The sequence below is a fragment of the Pelmatolapia mariae genome, linkage group LG12, assembly GCF_036321145.2.
Source record: "Pelmatolapia mariae isolate MD_Pm_ZW linkage group LG12, Pm_UMD_F_2, whole genome shotgun sequence".
Classification (NCBI taxonomy): Eukaryota; Metazoa; Chordata; class Actinopteri; order Cichliformes; family Cichlidae; genus Pelmatolapia; species Pelmatolapia mariae.
In genome coordinates, this window is record NC_086237.1 from 17567541 (window position 1) to 17580323 (window position 12783).

Genomic DNA, 12783 nt, shown 5'->3' on the forward strand with positions numbered 1-12783 from the left:
GGTTTCTTCCTGGGTCAGAAAGCCTCACCGCGAGTTTATTTCAAATCTCCACGAAAGCAGAAATTTTGGCACAATATTTGGCACACAGTGCGTCTGGTGCATTAAATAACCTTGTGTGAGGCGTGCTTTGATTGTTGCGAGTTCATTTCAGGATGGAGTTACACATGCTATTGATCACAGAGAACCCTCTGAATATTTCATCTCATACTAACACCGGAAGGCTCGCTACAAATCTTTCCAATTTTGACAGAGGGTCAGAGAGTTTAGTCTGAAGGGACGTGTTGGTTCAGATGAGCTTTGATTTGTCCTAATCGATTCTCAGCCCTTTCATCTCTTCGGTGTGTGTGTGTGCGCGCACGGGTGTGTGTGTGTGTGTGCGCGCATGTGGAGTGGCTCAGAACACTGGCCTGACCACAGAAGTTTAGCTCTCAAAGAAAAGACAGGAGAGAAGCCCTGAATGCCAATAATGCATTTGCTCTATTTAAGAAGCTGAACCTGTCTCCAATAGACTTAGACCTTACATCCCTTTGTAGTCCTGACACCACTGCCTGTCCACCGTCTGACAGTGTTTTCTCCAAGCGGATATACTGCATTTTTTCTTTACATTCCTATAAATAAAGCAACATCCACTCGAAATAACATTTACAGTATTAACCACTGAAGTTAATACTGCAGGAAAAATGTGAACAGAGCATGCCATAGAGGCAACAGGTATTAGATGTCTCCCTTCGGGAGGACTGGGGTGTTACTGAACGTGATCCACTCACCTGGACATGGATGGATTCATTGCTAGCGCTGGATAGGGGTGACGGAATCCCCCCGGAGGGATGGAGTACATGTGCTGGCCCTGCCTGGGAGACAGAGGTACACGGAGTGAGCGAAAGCTGCAAAGTGAGGTGGATCAAACACAGTTGACAGCTAACCCATCAGCACTAATCCTCCCCTCATCAACTCAAATCCCCTGCTTGTGGAACAGCACCGCTGCAATTGATTACAGGACCCATGGCAAAACCAATAAATGCTCATAAATTCCTCTTGTCATGATAGTGTCATGATATAGCTCTGTGCTGCATTAAAACCTGGGTGTAGCAATCAAAAAATTTCTGGACAAGAAATACTTTTTTTTCTTGCTTGACTTGAATTTTATAAATCATTTATTGCGCTTTTTTAAATTTTAGATCACTGGGAGAAGCGGTCTAAAGTTGGCCACTAAGCCAGCGCAGCTAATTAGCTAACATCTCTGGTGGTGTGTTAATATGCATCATCACAGCAGGTGGACGCGCCCACAAAGCGAACTCATTCCAAGAAAGTGACGCAAGATGGCCATCAAAAAAATCTATTTTTTAGGCGAGCACATGTAACTGCAGCCAGTTAAAAGAGATATGATATGTATAAATAACTAAGTAATGCATCTGGCTATGCTAACAGATCACAATGAAAGGAACTTACTGTGGCATGAGCCAGCTGAGAGGGTGTGCAATGGAACCGACTGCACCAGGAGACAGGGGGTAGTATGGAGACAGTTCTGATGGGTGAGGTGTCCGAGGAATACCTGCGGAGGCCACAGAAAGATCAGTTTAATAGAAAAAAAAAGTCTATCAAACTTGCACAATATATGCCAAATTTTTGTGTCACAAAAATTGTTTTTAAGATGTGAAACTTTCAAGCCAATAAGATGTGCACTTATCTGTGCACATTTCAGTGCTTAATTTCACATTATTATAACACAACAACTGTAGTTTTATCGCCACTTTTCCTTGCAAAAAGATTCCATGTGAAGGTTAGTCCATCCATCAGATGCTTTACCTGTCTTTGGGTCGAGGATCTCTGGGGAGAGGTGCGATGGCGGCGTGCCAGGGGAGAAGTGTTCATTGCTGTAGGTGATGAGGGGCGTCAGCGGGTGGACATGGTGAGCATGCTGTACCACTGGGACTTTATTGGACTGAAGGAGACACAGAGAGCGGAAGGTGAGCAACAAGTGCCTGACATCATGTTTGAAGAGAGTGACACTAATGTGTTTTTTTTCTGTACTAGTGTTTTATTTACATATCAAATAATTATTTATATTTGTATCTGAAGCAAACATTTTGTCTCCCATAAGTGTACGCTGCGCATGATTCACGCTGGCTATTGTACAACAGAAATGCACGCCATAAATAGGCCATAATTTGTGAATGCCCTCCATGGTAAACATCACAGTTTATGCGTGTGACTGGCCCTGTGATGCAATCTGGACCGGCACCAAGAAGCAGTAAAAAGGCCTCGCGGACACATGCCAAGATCATTACGGCCATTTAGCTGAGGAGAGAACTGTTTGTTCAGTCCAAGAAGAAAAAACAACGGTGCCACCGAGTCCAAAAGTCGCACCAGCAAGCCGCAAATAAACACAATGGGGCTAAGGTAAACGAAATGACCATAAACATGTGGAGCCATCATCTCCCACTCCGTCTGACAGCAACCACCACGGGCGGATTACAAATGCTGCTAATGTTGGAAAACCACTTAAAATTCTGTATAACTTCAGATAAGTGGTGACGAGCAGAAAGGCCAGCAACACGCAGAGTATGTCTTTCCCTTATTTCCACAATACTTCACACACTGTGAAAAAACAAGAAAGCACACATCCTCTGTGAGATCTGACCAGCATTAAGAAAGGGATGATGAAGACAATAATAATAACCAGCGTCTCTACTTTCATTAGGCAGCACTCAGCCTAGCAGTCATTTCCCCTGGCTGCAGGGCTGAATAGAGCACTTGTTGGCTCAACTTGTCACAAGGGAGGGTCAAGGGGTGGGAGGGGAGAAAGAAGTCTTGTTCCTCCAGGCTAACCTTTCTTCAATATCCCTCCCCACCCCCTTCCCAACCTCTGTCTCTCTCTCTAACGTGGTCTGCCAGGGAACAAGGTTTGCATTGAGAGTCATGTATGCTCTCTTGCTTCATGCTGCTAAGAATTGTTCCAAATGTTAGCTTTTTCTCTGCAGCTTTTTTTTTTTAAGAAAAAGGAAGGTCCAACCTTTTCCTCTTTAAAAAAAAAAGTCTTTAGCAAAGTGGTTTCTCCTGTTTAAAGCAGGCTTTGATTCAGGTAATGCCAGATGGAGTGGGGAAAATATTTACTGGTGTTAAACATGGCTATATTAAGATCACTTTCCACAAGAGTTCTCTTTTTTTAAAATGTCTCCAGACTTGGAGGACGCGAGGTAAATGCATACGGAGAACGGAGGGCTTTGGATCGTGGTAGAGATGGTGTTGACTTAGTAGGTTAAAATCCTCGGTCCCACATGTCATGTATATTTGAGTTGTGCTTTGTTGTTCCACTTCATGTACAATATGCCGACTTATGAATTTCCCTATATTGTGAGAGCTGTTTGAGACCTCTAGACCTGGGTGCCAACACATTTTGGGAAGCAGTTCAGTGAGAATTTGAAATGATGCCCATTAATAATTCATATCTTGGAATACATGAATCGTGCGCTCCAAACATATTTCTAAGTTTGAAGGCACTAGTTTCAAATCCAGGCTGCTTTTTCCGTTCGGCAGCCTGACAAAATGCAGAGAGAAATGCCGTGTGCAGCTTCCATGGACGCAAAACTATTCTGACCTACATGCTACCTGTTAGAGCTTCTCTGTTAAAGATGAAAATGGATACTTGAGCTAACAAATTCCTTTTTTATTTCTAGATATATTTTTAATTAAATGAATAGAAATCAGCATAATTGTAAGCTAGTTTAAATTAATTAAATTCCCCAGAACTCAGACATCATAACTCAAAACCAAACAACTTGTTTATCAGTGCCTTCTTTGGCTCGCTTTATGTCCGGGGTAATATTCCTCAAGCCCGTGAAAACCATCATAGGCGTAGTATTATTATCCACAAGCAAAGTGTAAGAGGAAAACCGCAGGAGTCGTGAGCCACGTTTTAAATATAAACAACACGTACAGACGCTGTCTATGCCAGAAAGATACAAATCTTTACATCGATGTGCTTGTTCCAAACATGCCTGCAATGGTGCATAACGCTCATCTATCCAAGTAAAAACACTCAGAGCTGCTCATCTGGAATAGTAACAGGAAGGTTTAAGACAGAGAGAGATGGGGGGAAAACAAAAAACAAAAAAGCCAGAGCAGAAAGTTTCGGAGCCGGTGCAGAGAAAAGATGTCTGTCTCTGAAGAGGGTTTAAAGCTAAAAAGGCCGAGGTGGCAGCACCTAGCCTGGCTGTCCAACTTGGAACGGTGCTAAGAAAAGCACAGTCCTTGGTCAGTGTGGGTGGAGGAGTGGATTTCATTCAAGCAAACATGTTTTTGGATCCTGCACATCTGAATTGAATTACTAGGCAAACAGCCGATGGGGAAGAGAGCTTAGAACAAACTGAATAACCCCGCAGCTTTGTGTGTCTTTATGCTCGGCGATTCTGGGTGGGAGGCTCAGAGGCCTTTCAAAACTCGAGGAAAGACGGAGTGAAAAGAATGCCTGGCATGCTGAGAAATCCGAGCCTTGTTTGTCAACGCCAACAGGAAGCGGACGTGAAAGGGGACTGACCGTGTCGTACGGTTGTATGTCTTTAAAATCAGCCACTCCAAAAAGTATGCCATTCATCACAGGCAATGTGCGCTTTTGCGACTGGTCATCGCCTCTGACAAGGTCAACGGCATTATAATTCTAGGTTAGAATAATACGGCATCAGATTACTGGAGTGAACATCCTCAGCGGTCATTAAATAAATGAAGAGAGCTAGCAAAGTCAGCACCATAAATATGGCTGTAAACACGGACAGATCTCTCTGGAGCCTAACCAGCGATAAATATTTGTAAATTATCAGACAGTAACATTACTTTCTGGTGAATCTGCCACTAATAAACAGTATCTTTTCACTCAAGAATTCAGTCTGCAGCACTCGATCTGAGTACGCTCCTCTAAAGAGTTCGACTGGAATCAAAGCACTGGTTCCTCATCACATTTCTGAAGAGGATCCTGTCTCTGCAGTGGCCCAGCAGGACTGCAGACCTTAGATCAGTATTCAGTACAGTCCTCCCAAAGCCTTTGATTTCATGGATCTCGGTTGTTCGCTGCCTAATGCAAAACGAGAAAATCTCACCGGACTCCCACTGAAAGGTCTGTTAAAGGAATATAGGTCGAAGGCAAATATGTGTATCGCTTTGGGGAGGGAAAAAAAATGTATCGTTTTTATTTAATATTTCTTCTTAAAATGTTTTAAGAGCCCAGAGATGTAGAAATTACACCAGACGCATGTGGGAAGACAAAATGGCATCTCTGGAATCTTGCTCTCTACCTTGCCACTTTGATTCATTTAAACAATTCGGCGACTAAGTAGCTTGTGATACGCTGACAGGATCAGGCCCCTTGGTGCCGTGATTACTCCATACCATATTGAAACAAAGAGGGCGATTCTGTCAAGCGCAGATCGGCCCATATTTGACGACTGAGTGTGCTGTAATCCAGTAAGCATCTGAGGGACAGACAGCCAGTTCTGTCTGATTAACGAGTCACAGCTTCTCTGTAAACCAGATTAACAAAATTATTCAGTAATGAGACAGACAACAGGCCTAATGGACAAATTACTGCAAGTAAGTACGGCAAGGCTTGTGATCACTATTAGCAAAGTGGGAATCGATATATTATAGAAGATTCCTCTCCTCTCCTCCAGCTGGGTCACTACTGATGGGCTGACAAGTTCTCCATACTGCATCACCTGGCCCTGCAGCGCCTTTGATGCATTATTCATGAGGCAACCCTCTGAACACAGGAGCTGAAATGGGGGTTTTTGGGGTTCACTCGAGTGTGCATGTGTGTGTGTGTGTGCGTGTGTGCGTGAAAGACACGCTGTGGTATGTTCACGAAAAAAAAGCTTGTTCCCTTCTTCCCAGTCCTCCAACCCCACCATCATCATTACTACCAAAAGCAATACCAACTGAATGCTAAACAAACCTGTCTGTTGAATAATTGAGGATCTTGGGCAAGAGCAGGCTCCGATTAGCATACAGGCCTTATGGACCCAATCTGTGGCAAGATGGTCTTTCCCCGGACTTCACGTACCCACCGAACACAATTTCTATTCACCAACATCTTTTCCTGTTTCACGCCGACAGAATCGTCAGAAATGTCAGAGCAATTTTGCTCTGGCAACACCGATTGGCACCGGTCTCTGTAGACAAAGGTAGAAATTTGAGAGCGTATTGTTCCCTCCCCCCAAAAAAAGTTCACATATCAACATGTGGCAACTCGCTAAAAGTTATTAATGTGTAGAAGAGCCTGACTGAGCAGGCCTCTCCATAACAGACTGCAAAAACCTTATCAGTGAACCCAGTTGTCGACATGCTTTTAAAATGTATGAATACGCATATCCCTATAAGCAGGCCCCAACAGATAATCCAAACTGTGGCGGTCCATCTTCACAAAAAAAACAAACAAAAAAAAAACAATGTCAAATCTAACACACGCAGGGAACAGGTCCGCTTCAGGAGTCCCTGCTGGGGTCTCCTCACCGTCTCCTTGGGTCTCTCTCTCTGGCTCCTCTTGGCCCTGGGCAGTAATCCCTGGCCCCCCGTGTGTGCCCATCCGCTCCCCCTGCTCTCATTAGTGCAGTGTTGGGGCCTAGGGAGCCTGCAGGCCTGGGGAGCCAGCCTGCTGCTCCCCTCCCACTCTCCTTCTCTCTCCTCGGCTGGAGTAATGAGCACATAATCAGCCTGGCTCCCTGTCAGCAGCAGCACACCAGAGGAGTATGTGGGCACCTGGCCCAGAAGGGGGGGTGGGGGGCGGGGGTGGTAAGGGCACAGCGGGGTGTTTCACTTTTTATCCTCGGTGCCCACAGTGCGCCGTACCCAGCGTTCAAGCTACCCACCCCACATCAAATAACCCTGTGGTCACAGGTCACAAGATAGAGCGTAGCGACGTGCTCATCTAGATGACAAAATGAAAGCAGTTACACTTTCAGTGAACTTCCCCATCACTGACACTGATTTAGCGCAAAAAAAAGCATAATTATTTTTTCCGCAAGCGTTTCATACGTGACATTTGACAGCGCACCGCCCATCCATTACAGCCGTCTTAACAGTATTAGCATTAACAATGCCAACACCAGTACAGAGCTTGTACAGATGTTAAATTTAAAGGCAATTTCCAAGTTCTGCTGTGCATATACAAAAACATTTTTTAAACATTTAAATGCATAAGAAAAGAGAACACATGTTCCAAACTTCCAAAGAGAAATACACAAAAACAAATGATACTTTGTATTCAGACAGTTTTTGCCAGAAAACGATCCCTCACATTCTCAGACTTCTACATTGTTTCTTTCTGTACTAGCTTTTCTGGTTTAATGACATTCAAAGACATGAAGGCCACAAGACACAATAGAGTCACATAAAAAGTAGCAACAGCTACTGAAGGACAGAACAGAAACAATCCAACCGCAGAACTAAACCTCAGTCAACGTTCTTTAATTTCCTTTAATCCAACTGCCGTCATCGCATTCATTTCTGTGAATTATTGCTCGCTACAATGGGGATTCAGACAATTTTATAGTGTTCAGTACTGGCTAAACAGCAAAACTTCACTAAGCAGCTGCTTAGAGTCTAAAAGAAAACCAAAAAGGGTCACTGATAGGTCAGCATTTTTTCTAATAGAATATCTTTAATTGAGACATAAAGTCAGGACTGCAGTCCCATGAGCAAACTCTGTTTTCTTCACAATTTCCCATTAACTGCTCTCAATGAGGACTTTGTCAAATGCATCAGTGCAATTACAGGATTCAGAGGATCAACCGCAAACACAGCAAGCATGTCTAGTCAGGATTTAAGGTCAAGGGGGCTGAGTCACGGCGACTGTTTTCGACTACAGAGCAGTGACAATGGCTTCCTACTTTAAAAATTGGCTTCCTGAACCAGAAAACGCCCCGATACAATCATGCAGGTGAGATGCTAGATAGTAAACTTCAGGCTCCACGTTATCTCGTGTTTTCCATCTGAAAAAACACACACATCCCTCAGTGAAGCCACAAACCAAACAGGTCTGCTGAGACCCCGCATTGTCTAACCCGAGTGAGACACCATCATGATTAGCTAACACCTGTGTGGGAAAGTTGAGGAATGGCAGGGAGGATCAAACTTGAGAGATTTATGCTGCAGACTGAGTTATTGTGGTAAAGACAGACAGGCTGCTGAGCAGCTGGACTGCGGGTGTTGCAGGCTGTGGTGGGAAGCTGCACATGGATGGGTGGGAACCGGCAGATTTGCATGCACACGATAACTTCATTATCGTGAATAATCGCATTACGCTCATGGTCTGATTAAAGCATTTATACGGCTCGCAGTAAATTGATTCCCTCAATACATTTATATGATTTGTCTGATAATTGGGTTAATGTCTTGTAGGATGCAGCCGGGAGGAAGCATCTTATTAGCGCCACAAAAATAAGGGAGGGTAAATAGTGGGACTCTGCTGGTGTGCACATTAATGGATTCGCTGAGCTGAGTTGTGCAGTGTGTGAAATTCTACTCCGTGTTTATTTCTTCCCTCATGCAAGCTGTTCTGCTGCTTGTCAAGCAGGCACTTAACTTATTCCACAATCTTTCTGACGCACGCACTGAAGCAAACCTGCAGAAGACGTCCGACACTTGCAGCGTGCACGTGCAGCAATCCAAAGTGTTTGTCAGTGATCGGTAATGCCAAGAATTCGGACTCGAACCCCGCTTGCACATCTTATCGTTGTCTGGCTTGAATTTTGTTCTGTTTTGAGATTTACTTACTAAATGGCCGGGTGTCGGAGAGCGAGAATCCTTTAGTCCTGCAGATCCGGGGACATCTAGAAGTGGCCATTTCATCTGCAAGTACTGCAAGTGAGAAAAAAAAAGAAGCAGCGTTGAACCACAGCAAGTACACACTACAGGGAAAGGGGGTTACAAAAAACAACCAAAAAACTGAAAATAAAATATATGGATTTAACAAAACGCATTCAAAAATAGAGTCTCATGTGCAAAAGTCACTCTCTAATGTGAGTGTAGGCAGACCAATCTTTTTTTCTACAGAGTGCAAAAGTGGCATAAAATGGTGTCAAACCCACAGAGATCTCCAGCAGACACCTGTACGAGACCCGCAGTGCTGCTGGAGTCTGACAGTGAGTTCTGGCACAGCGGAGAGTAGGAAGAGCGATGTGAACACAACGGACTGGTGGAGGACTGTGAAATTGCCGTTTGTCAGGGAAAAACAGGAGGCCAGCTGTGGGCGCCCATCGCTGAGCGGGTGGGAAGAGACAGCTGGAAGGAAGAGGAAGAACCATCTAAAGATCAGCAAAAGACTCCTGACTACCCACCTCAATCCGTATGGCCTTTTGACCTGATCGCAGCGCCTGCTCGTTTCTTTCTTCTCCACACTTTTTTCAAATATGAAAGTAATCATACTCTTTTTTTCTGGCATTTGCTAGACAGAAATCTGCAACTGCTTGTCAGATTATTACTGTTCTTCTCTCCCTTTGTGAGAAATGCGCTCAAGAAGAGGTTTCACTGCTCGATGCAACAAGCTGAGCAATTTTTTTTTGTCCCACAGCAATGAAGATAGCATGAAGCCAGAGAGCTCCAACCATCTGGTTTATGAATCAGCTTAAATACCGGATACAGCAGCTTGTCATGCATGTGGATTTTCTCCCTGGTACAATTTAAAAATAATCAAGAGTTTTATTTTATAGGTAGTGTTTTTTGTTTTTCATTCATGCCCATGTTGAGTTGACACATAAAGCCTTCGCAAGTCATTGTTTCGGTAGCGTTATAAATTCTGTCACATGTTGTTGCGCAATTTCCCCATGCATCCACTGTTATCAGTCTGCAGTGAACTAGCATTGTTTTATAAATAAGACTCCACATATGACTTCCAGTGCAAAAAAAAGTCCGCCCACTGGAAACATCTTGCTAATAAAGAAGGTCATTAATAGCACCTGTCACTTAAATACATTTAAAAAATAATTTTTTTAAAGCTGGAAAAAATCAGCTAAAGAATATATGCAAAGTTTTGTCCATTTTCTGAAAGTCGGTGCAGGATAAATGATGACAAAGAGGCAAACTAGAGGAGTCATGCATTCAGGTTTTGATTTTTAAAACTCCATTCATCACTCCGGGTTTGTAAGGAGGAAGGAAGCTTGGATGGCTGTGGGTTAAAAATGGAAAAGACATTATGGCAGGAGAGGGAAAAGGGAGAGGAGGGAAGAAAAAAAAACATTTTCAGGAATTAGTTTGTCGGAGCAGGCAGAGGGTATTGTTTCCTGACAGCTGGGGTCCAACAGAGCACTAAGGTAGGGGGAGGGGACCTTTTTTTTCCCCTTCGAAAAGGGGGGAAATTCTTGGAGTTGACATCAGCCCTCTTCATTTTCACTATACTGCTCAAGGCTGAATCGTAGGTTCCAACTAATGGGCCCAAGTCCATACAACTGTCAGGAGGCAGTTGCTTTTAAAGGCTGCTAGCTCCCTATTGAAACTTTACTCTGCTGTGTGCATAGTGCCTAATGAATGCTACTCTCCAGAGAGAAAATCCAAAACAATGCAGTTTTCTCTGTCTAATCTATGTCAATCATGAGTCCTTCCACAAATGAAACGAGCACTATTGTGAGCGTTTGGTCTGGCCCGGCCGTGCCCACCCCGGCTCTCCCACCCAATCCATCCCTTATTTGACAGCTTCTGCCAGGACTGAGGAACATGCCCCCGGGCACTTTTTTCTGAGCACCTACTTTTCTTTTAATTGCCAGTGTGCCCTATGTAGCAACTGTTCACACACTCCCCGAAACATCCAGCCAGGTAATGCCAGCCGCACACTGTCACATTAGCTCCAGTCCACACTTTGAGCTACACACCGCTCACTCATACATGAGAGGGAGAGAGGGAGGGTGTTCGAGTCTGTGAGTTGCTTCTGGAAACAAAAGGCGAGGAATTGGGGGCCATGCTGCTTAGCAAAAACTTTCTCTGTGTTGCAGTGCAGAAGGAAAGAGAAAAAAAACAGGTAAAGTGTCAGAAGAAAGTTTGCACTGCAGAATAGGAGCCAGCATTTTTTTAAGTGGCTGATTCAAATGCCGTGGCTTAAGAGGTACTAGATGTTTGTAAAAGAGTGAAACAGGAGATAACCTAATATAAATTAAACTGCAAGACATTTGGAAATGCTTTACACGTGCCCTTATTTTATTAGAAACAAACGCAGCCATATGGTTGAGGTCTCATAGCAATGCCTGTTTCAGCATGGGAGCTGGAAGCTCTGGTAAACACACTCGGACAGAGTACTGAAAGAAGTGTGTAACTAAAGTGAAGTTTAGCTGATCCATTTTCGTAACTCTCTAATTGTCTTCCAGCCTTCCCTGCTGCCTCCAACACTCAGAATAGACATCAGTAGAATGTGCTACTTTTACAGGACCCAGATGCAACAAAGGTGGCAGTGATGCCACTAAAATTTTCCAAAAAAGCTGCACTGGAGGCGTTTGGGTTTTTGAACACAGAGAATACAACATATGCTCGGGGGCATGTGGCCTGCCAGAGCTGGGTTCTAATTGTTACATTGCTCTCACAGAGCACAGGAAAACACAGCCAAGAGTCTTTGTCATCTCTGAAGTGTGTGCTGCCATACTCCAGGCCAACAGCGGAGCACGGAGAAGAGACAGATGTCTGGACATTTGCTGTCAAACTAAGTCAGACAGTCTGCCAAAGGGACAGAAAAAAAAATCCAAACTTTTGCTAACAACTATCTGTCAACTTAAAGGTCGCACTGAGGAGTCGTGTTAAGCGTAGATCTAGGTAATGTTAATTTTGCTATATTATCTAAAACGGATTGCAGGATTTTGCATACGTATTGGTGGCGGTGGATCAGGAGGTGGTTCAATACATGGACCCCCACCCACACCAAATGTTACTTAGTTATAAAGGGCATAAAATGAAGCGCTGTTTGAATGTGCGCGAATGGGCAAATGTGGCTTGTGGCAAAAAGCGCTTTGAGTGGTCAGCTGGAGTAGAAAAGAATTATATGAGCACAATTCCATTTACCATTTAGCATGATATGTTAAATTGGATTAACTCACTCAAATCAACAGAAAAACAGTCAGACAGGCAACAAATAAAGGAGCGAATATGCATAAAGTGGCAGCTCAGACACGGCCTGGTGCTTGTAAAAACAGCTTCGCCCAACTTGCGGTGAATAGCCGAGCAGCAGGAATGCCTCCACGGATCACCCCGGCAGATAATGTCAATCACCTACTGTGTGGAGAACTCCTCCCCATTGTTTTCTTTTAACCCTCCTCCCCAACAGAAAACAAATGGGCCACACAGCTTGCTGTTTGGCTGAGGTGTTAATTACCGTCCCCCCGGCCCATATGAACAGCAACTTCAGACAATAACCCTGTCAGGCTCCCTGCAGGAACAGTCCCTCCCAGGTTTTCTCTGCTGATATCACCTGCTCCACGCGGGGCTATTGACACCTAAACCTGATCTATGCATGAAACACAATTAAAGACTTTAAGGCACAAAGGAAAGTGTGATAGGTAGCACCCGCCTTTGTCTCAGAGTTTGCATTAAGCGCCATTGTTTGTCGACATTAAGGACAATTACGCAGACAATTCTTAAGCAAACCTTGGAAGTCATTGTGCTAATTAGCGTGTAATTGATGGGGAAATGACAAGTGGTTCAGCTGGTAATACCCGCAATACCGTCTGCGAATGAGGCTACTGCCTGCACTGAATGTGGACTTTTCAACTGGTCCACTATGAGGTAAGTATGCATTAGTAGCGGTGGTAGGGAGGTTGT

General features: G+C 44.2%; 1 protein-coding gene across 2 annotated transcripts in view; it reads right to left on the minus strand.

Moving 5' to 3' along the window:
• tcf7l1b (transcription factor 7 like 1b) overlaps positions 1 to 12783 on the minus strand; it is a 30695-nt gene that overhangs the window by 3472 nt on the left and 14440 nt on the right. For both annotated transcript variants that reach the window (XM_063489717.1, XM_063489718.1), the window contains exons 4-7: positions 8764 to 8847; positions 1807 to 1942; positions 1450 to 1552; positions 768 to 851 (exon numbers count right to left, since the gene is read on the minus strand). In XM_063489717.1, coding sequence (XP_063345787.1) covers positions 768 to 851; positions 1450 to 1552; positions 1807 to 1942; positions 8764 to 8847 — 407 coding nt within the window. The remainder of the gene's footprint in view (positions 1 to 767; positions 852 to 1449; positions 1553 to 1806; positions 1943 to 8763; positions 8848 to 12783) is intronic.